Genomic DNA, 18313 nt, shown 5'->3' with positions numbered 1-18313 from the left:
AATCTTCTCTTCAGGTGGAGATTTTGCATAAGCACATCTCAGAACAGCAATGAAGCAGAGTGCAACATCCCACATTTTGAATGGGGCTTCAAAAGCACCTGCACTCAGTTCAGTGACATCTGTCTGCCTTCCTATCTGTTTTGCCTCTGGAAGGGTCCCATGACCTATGGAGAGGCAAGGGGCTACCAGAGCTATTCCACTGCTTTTTAAAGGGCAGATGATCATCATCTTTAGACCTGTCAGCTCATTGCTAGTGCAGTGCCCCAGCTGTGCCACATTAGCCCTAGGAAAAATCTGAAACCCACATGAAGCCATCTGAGGTGGACCAATTAAAAAGGTCCAAAAATAGGAGTCTTGACCTCAGCTTGGAAGAGGTAATGCCTGATTATAGCAAGGGTGTGACCCTCACTGCTCCCAAACTCTGATTCCAACTACTGAAAAAAATGCCAACAAATTTAATATAGTGTGCTACCAGAGGAGAAGGGGGAGGGATAGAGTAGGAGGGTATTGCCATTGTATGTTTTCAAGCAACAGATGAAGAGAGACAAAAGAGTCCACACATCAGGAAACTATTAAAATGAATACATTCCTAGTTTCTTCATAATTAATTCAGCATGGCCAATTTTGTATCAGAGAAGGGGAAAGAAAGATTTCAACCACTTCCTTTTATCTCAAGCTGTTTGGAAGAATATGATCTTATAACACTGAAAAGAAGTGCCTCACTGCATCCCAGCAGGCGAGTGTAATTTTAACTCTTCCACACGCCTAATTTGATATGCAAATCCCTATTTTCAGAATGACATACAATATTTAAACTATACAGCAGGGACCCAGGTCTATTTGGCACTACCCATTCCTGCTTTCTAGCCCCACCCCCTTTTTTACTTCATATTGCATCAAACAATACATTGAAAACAGGTTTCACTACACAATTCCCTAAGAATTTTTTTCAGTGTGCTTGCTTCGTTGTGTGAGTTAACATTTGGTTCAAATTTTGATGGTTATCTTCACATGCATAAAGACTAAAGGCCTATTCTTTCCCTGTTCTTGAAATTTTAGGTTCTGGGATAGGCTCAGTTATGCAATACTTTCAAAAGAAGATTCATTAGACAGCTATTTATATGCTCAAGTAATTCCATTGTTTTCAAGATCCTACAGGAGCAAACGTATTAAAGCTGTGATTGGCCCCAAGTATAGATAGTCTGTTTGGGAGCTCTTTCACAGTCATTCAACAAGCAAAGAGTAGCATGCACAGGTAAAATAAGTCCTTGAAGTGCAGTTAACAAAGATACTTGTTTGCAGCTTTCCTTAGTAGAAGATTTGGGTAGGGTTAGTTGAGCTCTGTGGTTCTGAGAGTCCACCAAACACATTAAACACTTGATCATTGCCTGCTGCCCTGTATATAACATGATATAACTGAATATATAAACATAGCGTTTGAAATTCTGAAACCTGGAAAATTCATGTGAACATTCAGAAAAAAAACCCACCAACAAAAAACTGAAGTTAGAATTGTGAATGCAAGGGGAGTTTTACCTTCTATTAAGACTCCACTAACAAGCTTCATCTACAGAGAACATGTTTCTCCACCCAAATTTTCTTGGGTGAAAAGGATTGACTGAAAGTTTTGTGGGTGTTATTTGCTTGCTATGTTACAATAGCGCTTAGATGGCCCAGATGAAGTTCAAGGTTCCATTATGCTACACAATCACCATATGTAGCCCAAAGTGATTATACAATGCCACAGAACCACAGAAGCGGCAGGAAACAGCAGAAGGACCTCTCCCTACTACAAATGAAGAGCTGAGGTACAGTCTGATTACATGAGTTGATCAAGATCAGACAGAAAAATCTGTTAGGGCTACATACTCGATCCAGGTGTTGAAAGTCCACCACTAGTCCTGTCACCACGTTACCATTCTTCCCAAATACTTTTCTGTTGCACTGCTTGCTTGTGTCAATACCTCCAAGTCTTTTTTTATGAAGACAGAGACCTATGAAAACAGCGTACTATAATTAATACAGGTTTTTTCTCAGACTGTATGGTACTGAGCTTTTGCATGTTTTCTATCTCTTTACTAGCTGTGGAGTGATGACTAGGATTCACAAAGAAGGAAACCCACACTATCAGCTTCTGAGATCATTCATTGTTTAGTAATTGACACATCAGATAATAACTAACATTTGGCAATGCTGCAAATATAATGCTTCAAACTGACTTAGCACAGAAATGAGTATTATATGTCTTTGGCCCAAGGATGGTTCTAATGATCGGCTCAGCTAGGCATTTTGTAGCAGAAGAAAAGCCTTTGTTCCAAAAAGCATGGCTAGGATTCTGAAAAAATCTGCAAAAACAGATTTTTATTTAAATGTTAGAATGTTTGCCAAGCCGGCTTCTTGGATTTCTAGACTTTGATCAGCATGTCCACAACAACCATGCCTACTGCTTTAATCATCATTAGAAAGCACGTGCGTGTTATTGGTAACAAATACTGCCAAACCTTACTCTTGGTTTACCATTGTGGAAACAAGATAAAAATTGCAGTTAACATACAGTATGTTGAAAACACTGATTTTTCAAAGCAACCAAGAGATACATACTCATATATTAAAGTGACAAACAAAACTGGTCTTCTGCCATTTCAAAATTTACTTATAAAAGTTCATTGACAGCTTAATCAATATACTCTTAAATATTTCCCAAAGAGTAAGACTTGGGGAATGAAAATGTTTGTAACAGCAGAAATAGGGTATTTGTTCAAGCAAAATAAAAAGACTAATGTTATTTTGGATTGCACACTACACAAACTTGCATGTTTTGTTTAATGCTCTGCTGCTGGAGAATTGTATTCCATTCTGAACACCAGCCTGCAGGGCCAATAAAGTAGAGGACTATATTTATGCTCTATAGAGGTATATGTGTGAAGATGAAATAAGGAAAGGAGAAATGTGTGTAGGAGCAAACTTCTGTATACACTTGACTGTGAAATTATCGTCCACATAAGGTGACAGAATATATTACTAGCAAGAGCACAGTATATGGTGACCCCTGGAGCAGCAAGCAGACACACACAGAGCCTAAGCAGTCTTACGTGCTTCTAATTTTAAGTTTCTTTGAGATGCCAGGCATCAGCTCCAGCAACTCATTGTCCCCTTTTCCCCAGCCCAACGCACTGATGGCAAGCAGGAAGGCTACAATATGCATATTGCCCTAGAGTAGAGGTGCTGAGAAATCCTACCAGCTTTATGAGATGCCTGACTGTAATAGTTTCATTATTTGGAACCTCAGTACAAAGCTACTTCCTACCTTGATCAGGTTTTAAGAGCAGAAGTAGTACGAATGTGACAGAAGGTTTCAGATCAGCAATAACAGCTGATGAGCTTTAACTGCCATGAAGAACGAGCCTGTTTCTATCAGTGCAGTGGTGTAAATTCCTGATGCTTCAAGTGACAAGAAAAGCCATACAGTAGAATGCCCAGTCAGAGGCTGAAGTAGCCGTAAGCCTTGTGACAGACAAGACCCCTAAGAAAATCCCAGTCAAATAAAACTCATACTAGCCTCCTCTTAAGCTACACAAACAAGTTTTCAAGTTTTATTTTTCAGCCATGTCTTGCTCAGATATAGTTTTATTTGTCATAAATTCTTGGTCTGAAACATGTAATACAGCTAGAAATTCTATAATATCTATTGTTCAGTAAATCAGAAGTTTTTACTTAAATAGTAATGCTGTAACGAAGAGTCTGCTTTCTGACAGTTATCCCCTTTTTCCTTTAACTGACCCATATCAAGTAAGAGTTCTCATCATATCACTAATACACAAATTATACTAGAGGCAAGAAGGCTGAAACAAAGCATTAATTTGATTTCTGTATCCCCTAGACACTCTTCCTATATTGCACGTACTAAAGCTGTAGCGACAGTTCATTTAAATACCTCAGAATTCCCCAGTGTGACACATCAGCAATGTCATATACCAGCAACATGAACTACAGACAGCAAAGAAAAATAGACCAGCTATGTTAGAATTCATTTCCTAAACGTACAACCTTGCTATCTGTCAATGTATTCTGTTGATACTCAGATTTAAATGAATACAAAAGTCAGAAAGGACAAAGCAAAAAAAAGGTTGACCGATCTAAGGATTCCCTTTTATGTGCCATTTTGGCATAAACATGCAGGTGTGTCCTCATTCTCTACACAGCCTACACAGAGCTGAGAAAGATCAGAGGACTTCCATGAATTTCCCAATACTCTACAACTTGCTGCAGAGTCAGGACTAGAATGCCAGGACACCCAGTATGCCAAAGCAGTCCTAATACTTTCTTTTTCCTTTACTAATTGAACATTTTGGGTATGCTTTATCACCATCATTTCATCATTCTCAAAACTATGCATGTACAATCGCACAAAATGAGTGCTATGTTTTTTTAATGCCATCTCCTAGTTGTGCTGACTTACAATTGAGAGTGTTGGAGGGTTCACATTTCAAAATACAATTCCAGCCCTCCCACTCCCACAAACTGCTTGGGACCCAATCAGTGCATCAAGCTGTTATTTGCTATTATTGGTTTTCTGCTTTATTTGATGAAGCATCCTTATAAGCAGACCCTTACAGAGTTCTTCTAGGAAGGGCATCCACCTACCAGTGTCATGCTGACCTGTGCTGTATGCCTTTGAACTATGTAGCACAAACTTAGGGGGAGATGAGGGGAAGAAGACTGTTAAATAAATTGTTCCTCTGCATTTCACTTTTGAGGGAACTCTTTACCCCTTGTTGCTTATAATTAATCTAGTTTTAAGGAGGGCATGGGGGTGTGGGGGGTGTTTTGCTTTTGCTGAGTCTGCAAACTGATACTTTGGGAGAATTGTCTAGGGAAAGCAAAGAGTCCTTTATTATGTCTGTCACTGCCAAGTGATTTGGCAGATTCCTCCATGAGATGCACAATCCAATAGGTTGAGAGAGAGCTTGGCTGGCTGGTTACCAGCAGAAAAGCTCAACTTAAACACTTCTAGAATCTTATAATGGCCAATTTGTGGTTTTGGCTGAAGAAAGGAAGAGGATGAAAAATAGAGGCAGCTGGGTGTCAGTGAAGGATGGAATATCGATGTCATTTTCATTGCTGTGCCACACAAAAAAAATACTGGCTTTATATGTACATTGGATCTAGCCAAGGCAAACGTGCACTGGCTAGGCACTAGGTAAACCTGCAGTGATGATCTCCTTTGCCTTAGTGTTTGTCTGGAAGACCAAGGTGATGTATCGCTGTCTCATGAATCAGAGGGCAAGGCCCTTTCATTTGGCTAACTGCTAGTGAACAGAGGGCCCAGTGAGGGCTTTCGCAGAATCTGTGCTGCTTCCCAAATTCAAGGCCAGAGGGAGTCCCCTTCAGCCTCAGCACTAACACTGCCAGTCCAAGACTGGCTTCAGTTTGTGCCTCAGGGCCACAAGGAGGGAAGGGGCTCTGGGATGCCACAGCTCCCACCCCAGGGGTACCTCAGGGAAGGAAGGCTCTTCTTTCTGCAAATCCCCTGCTGATTCCCAAAGTCAAAGCAGCACAAAGAATCTGTTGCATAGGCCTAGATCTGGGCGTTGAGACATATTTCAAGTAATGGCTAGTTTCTGGTCCTTCTAGAAAAATCTGATTAGTTTTGATAATCCCCAAAGGCCTACCTGTCCTAGGTGCATTAAATCATCTTTGAAATGTCTGAATGAAGATACATATAGCTGTTGGAAAGCCATACAGTCACATAGCAGGAACAATGCTGGGAGCTTTGGTTTTACAGAGTCAGCCTGTCAAATCAGAATTTAAAGCATAAAATTGTCAACTCCCCAGACAAAAAGAATGCTGAAAACATAAAAACCTTTTTCACATTACAGTTTGTAATGCAGTTTGAATATTATTTCAATGGTAAGACAGAGTTCCACCAAGCTTTAACAACCAAGGGTAGAAACCTGGCCAAAGACTACCTGGGCCTAAAGGCAATGTTACCAACACACGTTAACATGGCAACAAAAAAATATTTTGCCATTATGAATAAGGGCCAAGTTTGCCAGGTTAACTTGGAACATAAATAAATCCCTATCTGCAGAAAGAGTAAGAAAAGATAATGCTCAGTGAGGGAATTGTAGGACCTGAACACCAACCAAGGTTTATTATTAAACACCATTCAAATCAAGCCAGGGTGGGGAGGGAATAGGTTAATGGTTAAACGCGGTAAATCCCACATTTTGTAAAGTAAGAGTCTTAAGGTTAATACCAAAAGACAAAAATGTATCTTCTTGCTCTTTTTTGGCACTTAGTTAAGAAAAACCTTTGGTGAAAACAGTTCTTGCCCTCCAGCTGGATGAGGACTGAGACACCTCTGTCACAGAGTGACCGGGTGCTCGAGCACCCTGCCAGGCAGGGCTGGCTGCTTCTGCGCCAAGGAGCAGGCTGTTTCTTGGAAATGTTTATGCAATTCAACTGTGCTGCTGCTGAAGCCACAGACACACACACACAAAAAACCCCAAAAGCCACACACACACAAAAAAAAAACCCCACACCAAAAACACCCAGACTCAGACCTCTCAGGCCATTAGTGTATCTCACTCGGGTTTTGCCTTCCACCAAATACTGTCAAATTTCTGTTTTGTTTGGACCTGAAGGGTGGAGGGAGTTGGAGAGTTGCCTTCGCTGCTGTCAGTGCTTCCTAATGATGTTTCTCACTAGAGAAAATGAGCTTGTTTGTTTGAGAATCCAAATTCTCTGTGGGGCATGGTTTGGGAAGCTGAAGATATGTGAAGGAAAGTAATATCTGTTAGGGCAAAGTATAAACATCCATAAAGCAGAATAGCGAAACACCTACAGAGAGCGTTGTAGCTTTGCCAGCAAACTAATTAAAGTCACTGACTGAGGAGGGAGCTGTGACAGCCGAAAAGTTAAAATAAAAATAAATCAGAAGTTTAGTCTAGCAATTATAACAGGAAATTACCACTGGAGTCAGGGCTTCTACGTTCTTTTCCTGGTTCTGCTTCCGATTTACTGAGCAAGTTGTAGAAGCCAACTTTTAAAAGTAGCTTCTAATTTGGAAAGCCTCCGTTTCTGATGCCCAGCTGTACACACAGAGGACTTCACCGACTAGCATCTTCAGTGCCCTCCTGCGCCTTCGTGAGGGCAAAGCATTTCAGGGCATTGGCATCTCTGAAGTCAGCTGACCTGGAGAAACCTACAGTTATCAGCCCCCTCAAAGTGGCCATCTCGGAAAGTTTCCTCTGTCTGTGAATTGTGGCTAGCGCAACATATTGCTGTGGGAGTCTGATGTTTAAATGCTCTTCATGGCTGGCATAACATACTGCAGTGGGAGTGTTATGTTTAAATACTGTTTATAAACATTTACAAGACTTCTCAGACACACTCTGTCTCCAAAGTCAGCACTATTACTTTTGGAAATAATGCACTCTGTGACCTGCATGTTTTCTGAAAGGACTGCTTTTTTGTAGGGGCAATGAAGCTGCATTTCCAGGTCTGACTGCAAGAGGAATTTAAGTAGAATGCAACTGAAACTGAGAATCAGAAAGAACTCATCTTCTGTTCAATAGCATAGCCCCAATTGAAACTACAAATAAAGCAATCTGTGATGCCTCATGAAGAGGAGGAACGTCTCTCAATCATGAGAGCTCTCTGTAGACAGGGTTCCTATTCAATTCCATGAGAATTTCTAAATGAAGAGAGCATGTGGCTCCTTCTTACACTGACTTAAGTTGTGCTACAAATTCCTCAGAGGCAGAGCCAAATTAAGCGTCCAGAATAAGGATGTCTCCCTAAGTTGACTTTTTCCTGCCCTACATTCAATTACAATCTCCCATCCTTATCAAGGGACACCATGGATCAGAGGATTACACTCTGGGTGCCTGCCAGCACTCATTTAGTTATGGAAGTCCAAATGTTTCTCATTATACCAATGAACTTTTTTTTTCTTCTGTGCAATACTTCTGTAAATATATGTGTCCTGGTGTCAGCTTCATCTTTGCTATAAGCAAGAGAATATTTACAGTGGCTTGCCAGATTGAGTGTCATGAAGCAAATTATTATAGACGTTTGCCTGTTTGTAATGGAGGTTGCTACTGCATCTGATCTTTTAAAGAAGAATATTGTTATGCTGAGGAATAAGCATGAAAAATAGAGAATGTTGTTTACTGACACTACGGGGTGGGGGCGGGGCAAGGGGGAAGAGAGGCCAGAGTAGGTTTGGGGTCCTGTTGCTCCTCTTGTGCCTGCCAGCTTGCAGTGGGGAGTGCACTCAATGTTCCTTTCCCTCTTGCTCCCATGTGCGACCCTGGAGGTAACACAGCATACACCATCTCCATCAGCCATGGGAGCTTGAGTCTCAGAGCTCCTGCCAAGCTCAGGTCTTCTGCCAACCACCTGCTTTTTCAACCCGTGTTTTCACATAGAAAACAATTTGGACCTACACACTGAGAAATCATACAAGCTCCCAAAACAAAAACAAACCCTTTCCCAGCATGATGGGTTATTTAACCTTTGTAAACTTCATCTGGGAACCTTTATAAAAAAAACAAAACCAAACCTACAGAGGCATGATATATAAATAAATGACAAAGAATCCTTTGATAGGTGATCGTACCATTCTGCCACTATAGAGGCAAAGTATCTCCCTCTAGGCAACAATAAACAAAATACAGTGAATACATGGGCAGTATTTCAACACCTGCTAGAGACTCTGGGAAAATGGCTTCATCTTTACAGCTACCTTCAGGACAGCTGTATGCAATAGTCTCATCTTCACCTTACCATATTAGCATATTACATAGCTTACTATATTTTTGTTGAGTACAACACACGGGTTTAGTGAGTGTATTTAGAAAAAATAAAAACAATATTTGCATAAGGTCATTGTCTACTCTACTAGCTTCCCTAGCTAAGAGGGCTTTCTTTAGGGGACATTTAACATTTAGATGTCACAATAGTCTATTTGAAAATCCCTTCCTATTTCCTTTGAAATGTAAAGATCAGTGAAACCCATTACCAAGAGCAAGAAACCAAATGAAATTCATGAAATGAATGATTTCCACAGTCAAAACCATGTCTTTCCTTCATACTCAATCCCAATTTGTGCACACTCATAAAATAATGCGTATCCACATACTAATGAATTGCCAGTATTTCATTGTTTAGAGGCTGTGCAAAGCTGAATTATAAAAAGTTTTCTTAATGATAGGTTCTAGTGGGGAATAGACAAGGATCTAGTTGAGAAATATAGTTCTTTACTCGTGAGCTACTTCTCCAGATGCTATATATAATAGCAATATATACTCAATAGAGATGATCTTATCATAATGAAATGGATATTAAAACTGTTCATTGCAAAAAGCTTACAGGCCTGTTTCTAAATACAATGTTCAGTGTCAGAAGTGTTACACGTTTTCTTGAACTTTTGAATGCTTCTTACAAAAGTAACTCTCAGAACTGTTAAACTGTGGCTTCAACACATGCAGTCTTCACTAAGGGGATATGACCTTCATGTCTGCCTCCACTATCTTTTGCCCAAAGTTTCCCAATTAAAAACCCATTACTCTTCTACTACTCCCCCACACCCCTTTTTGGTCATTCATTGCTCCTTCCCTTTGTTTTGTAGGCTCGTCCAAAAGGAGAAGGCCTGACTCCATACCAGGGCAAGAAACGCTGCTTCGGTGAATATAAGTGCCCCAAGTGCAAGAGAAAATGGATGAGTGGAAACTCCTGGGCTAACATGGGACAAGAATGTATCAAGTGCCACATTAATGTTTATCCTCACAAACAGGTAGGAGAAGTGAAGACCTGCTGGCATACAGACTTGGAACTAGGAATGTTCTTAACTTTGTAAAGCATGGGTAGTACTTAAACAGGACTCGATGTGGACTACAACATGCCACAAAAAGTTGTTTCTCAGATGAGCCCCTGTTCTCAGTCCTGAAAGTCTAGACTGATGTCATCAGAGTCGCAAAATTTGAATGTCCCATCTTTCAGTAAAAATACCTCCAAAACAAAGTCTTTACCTGCCTTTATTATAGAAACAGACTGTGTGGCCTTATAATCTGAGATGTAGTAAAACAAGTTCGGCAGTAGCAATGGGCCTCCTAGTTCTTCTGATTCTTTTCCTATTTACACCAATTTAACATTTCATTCCACTGGTGTCAGTGGAGTTATTTCCCATGTGTACTACTTTTTTCACCTGTTGAAATATGATTGGATCTGGTCAAGGGGCTATGTCTATTTATAAAGATTAGTGATAAAAGAGAACAATACTAAGATGACTCCTGCCTACAGAATTTAATAACAGTAAAGCAAGACAGCCTTGTTAAAGAGAGGTTTCTCAGTTTTCATAATACCAAGTCAAGCCCAAGCAAAGAACTTCAAGTGAAAGCCTTTTATTAAGCTGAAAGGGTCAAATCTAAGAAGTAGCTCTGCTAGGAAAGCTGTATCTGCCATCCTGTCAGCCACAGGGCACATGGTACACACAACCTTCTTTCCTGCTCCCTGCAGGTTGCAGTTGCATCTATCCCTTGAGGTAATTTCCTGCATTTCCAGCTCATGATGGGAAAACTGACTGTCAGTTCCTGCTTGTATCCCACAAGATTATGTCACAAGCAGTCAACCAGCTCAGCAGTCTTTAGTGGGAGACAGACAGACCAACGGCATGAGCTTATACCCCTTGTTTCCCTGACAAACCAGGCTACAGACTGGCTGTCAAAGCTGAATTTTCATGCAGAAAGTCACTTTTGACAACCCCATGAAAAATAGATTTGTCCATCATGGAAAAATTTGAGGACGATTTCACAATATCACAGAAAATTGTGGGTGGAAAAGGTGAGAATTATTTTAAAAGAGTTTGGAAGGTGTGATTTGCCTCAGGTGCAATTCATCCTAGATGAATCTCAGTAATAAATAGAGCTTTGCATGGGTCAAGTTACCTGCTGCCCACTCAGGCTGCTCAAACCATAGACAGATCATTTGGATGTACTTGCAATGGGTGCAAAGGAAAGTCCATCAGGAGCCTTAGGTGTCTCATTAGTTACTTAAGTGCTTGCAAAAATCCTATAAAAAGCTCTTTCCATGGGGTCATAAGGAACACTTCACACTTTCTCATGATATTTTGGAGGGGACGGTGTCAGGAAAAAAAATCCTGAAGAAGGATACTGTGACTTTATTATGATGAATAGACAGAGGAATATTGAAGTTCATCTCAACAAGCAGGAAGAAGAGATACAAATAAGTTTATTAAGCTTTATCCCACAAAGGAATATCAAATCAACTTGACTTCCTCCTCTTGTACACATGTGCATGCTCATCTAATACTAAGGGCAAGATGTGGCTCAGTGTCTACGGCAACATTGCATTCCAGTATGAAGCCAAAATATTGATTTAGGAGTGCTAGTACCTTGAAGCAATATGAATTGCACTTAAAATGTAGTATTTGAAGCCTGCCACACCTGTAGCAGAAGCCTTGGTTTAAACTTGACATACTTCACTACGAGACAATCATCCTTTCTTTCTATCATGGGAATTTTTCTACTTTATGATGAACTTGTACAATTCCCTGGCTGAGCCCATGCATATCTTTGTTTCTGTTGGCCACTTGAAATGGTGTGATCCATTCCCCTTTCTCTGGGCTAAGCCACTCTGATTCCAAACCTGAAAACAAGAGGTCATCTTTAGAAACTGCAGTCTAATTTCCCTGACAAAACTGTGACTGGAAACTATATTGCAAGTGAGAAAAAGCAAGGATCCCTTTTTTTGTGGAAGCATATATATGAAAGGAAAGCTAAGCAATTTTCTTTCACTAACTTACCTGAGACAATCTCAAAGTTTCCAAGGTCTCTAGTTCCTTGCTTCTGGTTACACAGCTTGTATAGACAACTGCACTAAAATCCAGGCTGAGCAATGAAGTCACTTATGACACGCATGGAAGTACAGTCTTGAAGGTGAGAGAAATTACAAGACCATTGATTTATAACACAAGTTTATAAATATTTACCTTGTTGTTCTAAATTCTTTCCATCATTTATGTTACTGTTCAAAGGATCACAAGAAATCACTCAAGAGGTATCCCATCCACACTATACAAGAGGCATTGTAGACTTGGGAATATGTACATTTTGTAGTAAAGAAGGTTTACAGGTAGTTCCTTGGGCAGAGCTGCCCCTTGTGGCAGGGCTAGAGGAGTCTAATCTGTGTAGTAGTACTAAAGTCAAAGACACACTGTGGAAGGGTTGCAGTCTACAGTGCTTCCGTAAGCTTTGCTTGCCTTGGAACCATATACATGGTGTTTTCCAGGGAATAATCACAGCATGTGCAGTGCAGGTTTCCACAGCTGACCCCCATCACTATGTTTCCATGCCATTCCCCAAGGACACCATAACTCAGTATGCGGAAGAGCTTTGCTCTTCTTATCTATCCATGTGTTCATGTCACACCACAGTAGGTATTGCAGCTATTTGGGATCTTCAAGACAAGAGTGCATTTCAACTAGGCTTCCAGATATAAATAACTTGCAGCCAGTCACTAGTGCTCTTTCCCAAAATTTGAATTTACAACCTTGACTTGAAAGACTTTACATGCTGTTGTTACTGCCTCACCTCCGTCTGCCTCTATTTCTGTGTTACTATAATTATTCTTTTTAGTCTTTTTCATTCTTCCAGAGGTGCCCTGTGCTGCTAAATAGCCAAACAGTAAAGAAAACAGCCTCATTTCATGCACAGAACCAGCAGCAAAGGAGAGCTAACAGGCTGCATGAGGTCAGCACTGCTTCTTGACAGAGCCTAGCATTTGCTAACCCATACATGTTTTTGTCCAAGCATCCAGCTCCACACCAGACTCTCACTAAACATTTATCAACTTTTATCTGTGTGGTGTTATTCTGCACCATTTTGGAAAATATGCTCTACCCAGCCACAAGTAGTCTTAAACTAATGACTATCTTTTGTAAAAGCACAGTGAAAGATATTTAATTAAAAGTCCAATATTTCTAATTTGAGAGTTAAAGCACAAAAAAAAAATCTCGTGCACATCAGATTGTTTTAGTAGGTTTTTTTCTAATTAGCAGTGCTACACCATCTTAACATTTTCTGTATATATTTCCTATTTACTCTTTAGATTGATTACTTTGTTGGCACCTACCATAGGAGAGTCCTCATTCATGTTTGAGTTCCTATGCACTTCTAGAAGTTTTTAGCAATCACTCCACCCCCCCAGTGCATTAGTGGATGTCCTCAGCTAATTATGTGCTCCTACTGCCTTTATTATATGGGAAAAGAGTATTTTCACTCTCATCTGAATCTTCCATTAGACAGTTTTTCCAACTTAAACAACTCATCTAAGAAAAGATGCTGCCTCTCTCTAGAAGCCATGTTTCTCTTGTGCCATTTTAGCTCCATTCAAGAAAAAGAAATCAATGTTACTGTTTTGTAGTGCCTGTTCTTTCACTGCAAAGTCACCACACTATGTGATGTGATCATATTACAAGTAATCCATAATTGGATTTTTTTTTTTCTCAATTTAAAAACACCCAGATGAACTGGCCAGACAGGAGAAGTTTGACCTCCATTCAAGCTCAGACAGTATTTACCTCTAGTGAAATAAATGATTGCTACTTCCAAACAATCTTGTCAATATTTCTTCTCCACAATGTGTTGGAATTCATCATCTCCTTTTCTTTCTCCTTGCCACCTAACAGATAAAAAGGTATCTTGAACTTTATAAAAAAAATTAATGGTCATTTTATCAGCAGATGAAAATCACTGTTGGTTCCTCATGGTATCCTTATGTAAAGTTACAAGACCCTCCAAAACTACAAAAATTACTTAACTGCAAACAACTCAGACCATGTCTAAACAGAGTCAGGCGCCATATTTCCCTGGTGAGGGCATTTTATAAAAAGTCTCCATTCACAATAGTATATACAGCATGAAAACTCATAGCAGGTCAAATCAACCTCCGCTGTTCCACATCTGATCCTAGGCAGTAGAGGACACTTACAGGAAGGTGTGGATATAGACAAGACACAGCAACCACCTCTGAGCTTACTTTGCCATCCTCTGGCATGGCCAAGTATCTCTGCATTCCTCCAGTTTCTCACCAAATAGATTAACCTCTGTAGAGTCTATTCAATAGCTGAAATACAACCACATGGGCCACCAAGCCTTGCTACATCACCCTGAATATTGGAGATCAGGATGCTTTTGTCCAATTTAGGAGAAAAAAAATGAAATCCTTATTTCAGGATTTCTTTATATTCATTGCAGTGAATTAGGAGTTTACTCAATTGCCAGGCTTGCTCTTTTCTCCAGTCCTCGTCTCCATCTCTGTATTTCATCTTCCCTAGTTGCTTTCCTCTATCTATGGACTTTTCAGTCCTGTAGGGCTTGTTCACATCGTCTCACAAGGGATGGTTTGTGCCTGAGTACTCCCATGTAACTGGCTCAGGCAATAATATTAGATTACTGAAGATGATAATCTGTACTCTGGATAGCTCAGGGGTAGCCATTCAAGCACATATGCTGGGTCTGTGAATGGCTTGTGCAGCTATGCTCAAATCTTGATTTCCTATGCATACCTTTTGTTAGTGGGTCCCGGGAGAGGAGAGCAGCCACACTTCCCTGCCACCTGCTCTTTGTTCCTGGAGGCTTGTTTCACTCCAGGAAACGATCCTGTGCCAATTCCCCACAAGGAATGTCTCAATTCAGGCCTGTGCTCTTACTCCACATACACTATCTGTGAGAATGAGCTTTTAATCTCTCTGGGGCAGGAAAAGTCTTCTCAGCAATTTTACAGCTGTGTATATACTTCAGAGTGCTCTATAAATACAGCTCTAAATCTCTGTGTTTAAGAGAGATGGTGGAGCATGTATTACAAGAAGTAATATAAGAGCCTGATAACAAGGCTGCTGCCATTCATTCCCCAACTCATCCACAGAGTAGAGAATCTGGCGGCTCTTGCACCTGAGCTGCAAAACTGCTCCTCATCCCAAGGAAGCTCTGCATGTATGTTTGTTTTCATGACTGAATTGTGCCACTCTTTTTGCCATTGTGCTGTTCCTCCTTTTGCGTTTCCACCATGTCTCTCAAGTGGTAAACCTCCCCGTGAGAGTGCTTACAGGAATTCACAGGACATGGGGCAAAAATTGGAGGCCTGTTGATCTCAAGGCTTATTGAGGCATAGAAGACCAAAGAACTACCCTGACAAAGCTGCTCTATGGCTATTCCAAAAGTAGTTTCCTGGGTAGTTATTTTAGCTACTCTAAACATAAAGAGACATCTCAGATGGGACTTAAACCTACCTCTTATTCTTCCAAGGAATTTGGATTTTGTAGTTCTTTATGCTCCTTCTTACCCTGCTCTAGCAATGGAGCCAGTCCTTATAGCCATTCACTGGCATTCTTGGCACTATAACAGCCCAGATGCCAAGCTTTGAATTCTTGTTTTCTTCCCCTGCCCGCTATAGCGGCAACATCTGCGCCTGTGGTTGCTTCCTGGCTGGCCTCTTATCAAGGCTTCTTCTCTGACTTTGTGGCTAACTCCAGTGCTGTTTGTGATGACAGCTGTTGCACTGGTGCAGAACCAGCCATCTGGTGACCAACTTGTCCTCTTGGACACTATTTTCTTCCAGCTGTCAGGAATTTACTGTTGGACTGGAAATAATTTGGTATGTAAATACATTCTTCATGATATCCAAGCTATTATTTCCATTGCCAATGCAGTGGTCCCATAATTCCCATACCTGGGTGCATCCACAGCCACCTTTCTTCTCTCAGTATGGGGAGGGATGGATCTGATCACTCAAGCCCAATAAACTTTTCAACAGTTTCAGGTCTACAGGTATGATCTTTTGACTCTTTAGATTTAATAAACCCTCCCCAGCATGCCCATACTTGTGTGCTCCAGCAGTGAGAATACAGATCACCCCAGACTTCTGCTTCTCTGAACTCTAAAAAGAGATTTTCACCATTTAGCTCACATGGTTATCATTCATTCCTAGCTGGCCTGTCCCAGAGGCATGCTGCTGACAGAGGCTGCTTGCTCTCTCTGAGCATTGTGCCTCTAATCTGCAGCCTTCTTATCACTGTCTCTCAGATCTACAGCGACAGTTGAGGGCCTCATTAATGTCCCTGTTGCCCCCAGAGAAAAAAGCAGAGGGTCTGTTGCTCAAGAATGCACATTGCATTTCATCCTTTTTCCCCAGTGCATAATTTTTTATTGGACTAAAAATTTACAAATTCATGATAGTATGTGTGTCTTGAGGGAAGTATAGCTAGCTATGGCTCCTTAAACTGTTAACCTAACAATTATCCTGCCAGCTATAGTTATAGAATCTGTTCCTATTCACATATCTAATCTGCCATTTAATCATCTCATTTGCTCCATTAAGACTTGAAGTAATAAGTCCAGAAAATTATAAGTGTTTTACACTTGAATTTTGATGCAATCCTTTATCCATCAGTGGTGCGATCAAGTTGTTCCATTCTACAGCAAAAAAAAATATTCAGTCTTCTAAATACAAACATAAGCAGCCACATTATTCCATTCTGCTTCTTAGTGGAAGCAGTTTTCCTCAAGGATGTCTTAGTAATGCTTTCTCTGATATCTAACGCTTCATAAGGGTGAGCTTTTTGTTTTAAGGGTTTGGGGTTTTTAACTGACTTGTGGGGAATGCAGAGTTCATGCAGTACATGTAGACTGGGACAGCAATAGTTCACAATCAAAAGTTAATGCTCAGGACAGGAATTGCTATATAAATTTAAATTTATTTCAGCTTCATTCCCCTGAGGCAACAGCTTTAGCCACTGCTAAATGCTTTCCTGGTGGAGCTGCAAAAGATTATTTCCACCCCGCAACTACCAGGAGAAAATTAAAGAAAGACGCACAAAAATTAAGAATGTAAGAGTGCCCACCCCTGTAGTTTTTACTGAAAATATGGACTGCCAAATCCTGGATGCTTGCATTTAAAAAAAAGACAATGAAAATTGAAGTATTATATTTAAACTCTCCATTTAATAGAAAAAAGCATACCTTTCCCAGAGAAACATAGCAGGATTTTCTGTTGTTTTACAAGCTCCATTTCACCTCTTTCTAAGGAAAGGAATTATTTTTTCAGCCAAATAGCCTGTCCCCTTCTCCACACTCTCTCTCCAAATGCATGGCTGAGTTTTCATGCTACCAGCCTCTCAGCAGCAGCACAGGACTCTTGCAGCCTCCTCAGCTATTTGGATCTTCTGCATAATTCAGGCAATCCCCGAAACTAATACACAGTGTGCCGCAGCCCGACCCTGCCGCACCCCTCTTGAGCCAGCATCTTCTCCTTCCCCTCTGCTTCCACCATGCCAAAGCTGGTAAGAATTGTCCAAGGATTGCCTGTGCCAAGAAAATCCAACCTTGACGGACACACAGCTCTTTGGCTGTCTAACATCCCACCCTTTTAGCATGGTGTAAGAAAGGTCGCAAGGTTGTAAGATTATTAAAGTCCTCCGCAATTAGTAACAGTCAAATAGCAGCAGGACAAGAACAGTTGCTTCTCAGGGTGTTTGAAGGGGTTTTTTTGCCTTACAAGAAACCCATGAAGAGAAAACAGCAAATGGAGATAAGCTGGGACTTCATTTTATGCAAAAGTTGGACTGAAGGGGTTTTGGGACACAAACCACACAAGCACACTACCAGTTTTGAAGCCTCAGCCCTCCACTGCCTCACCAGAAACGTAGTCCAGGCTCTGCTCTGCACCACTCCTTCCAGCTGGCCCTTGGCAACCTGCTTTCCTGCGTTCGTAACCCCTCTCTCCCCAGCCTCTGTGTCGTAACATGCTGGTAACAATAACATTTCTGAAATCAAAATGCTTTGTAGGCCAAAAAGCTGAGCTCCATCAACACAGGGGGAAAGCAAACCACGGAGAGCTATTGTTTCTGAAAACTGTCCAAAAACTCTTGGCGCTTCAAGGCATTCCCAATGTCCTTTGCACTATTTCCAGGAAAAGTTATTCCCAAGGCCTTGTGTATTAAAAAAAAATCTGGCTTATATCAATAAACATGATAACTGCTGTATTTCTTCTCTTAATCAGAGCACAGCTAGCATGTAGAAGCAATCAGAGCTGAGTCGAATAGCCTGTTTTAAGTGTAGCATTTCAAAACTCTCAAATTTGCTGTTGAGGAGCATAAATTAACTCTTGGGACTCCTGAAGCTGAGCATCATGTTTGACTACATTTATGTAATGCAAATTCTTGAAGAAAATTTGTGGGAAGGTGTTGGTGGAATAAGTGATAGAAAAGACAGAAGGGCAGTTTTTCTGA

At 40.7% G+C, this 18313-nt stretch overlaps 1 protein-coding gene across 1 annotated transcript in view; it reads left to right on the top strand.

Moving 5' to 3' along the window:
• The window catches only part of ZCCHC24 (zinc finger, CCHC domain containing 24), a 92698-nt gene that overhangs the window by 71891 nt on the left and 2494 nt on the right, over positions 1-18313 (top strand). The window contains exon 3 of the mRNA XM_010567923.1: positions 9638-9802. Coding sequence (XP_010566225.1) covers positions 9638-9802 — 165 coding nt within the window. The remainder of the gene's footprint in view (positions 1-9637; positions 9803-18313) is intronic.

This window comes from Haliaeetus leucocephalus, unplaced genomic scaffold, assembly GCF_000737465.1.
Source record: "Haliaeetus leucocephalus isolate CR32 unplaced genomic scaffold, Haliaeetus_leucocephalus-4.0 Scaffold229, whole genome shotgun sequence".
Lineage (NCBI taxonomy): Eukaryota > Metazoa > Chordata > Aves > Accipitriformes > Accipitridae > Haliaeetus > Haliaeetus leucocephalus.
The sequence above is the reverse complement of the archived record's forward strand: the minus strand, read 5'-3'. Positions and strand labels throughout refer to the sequence as shown.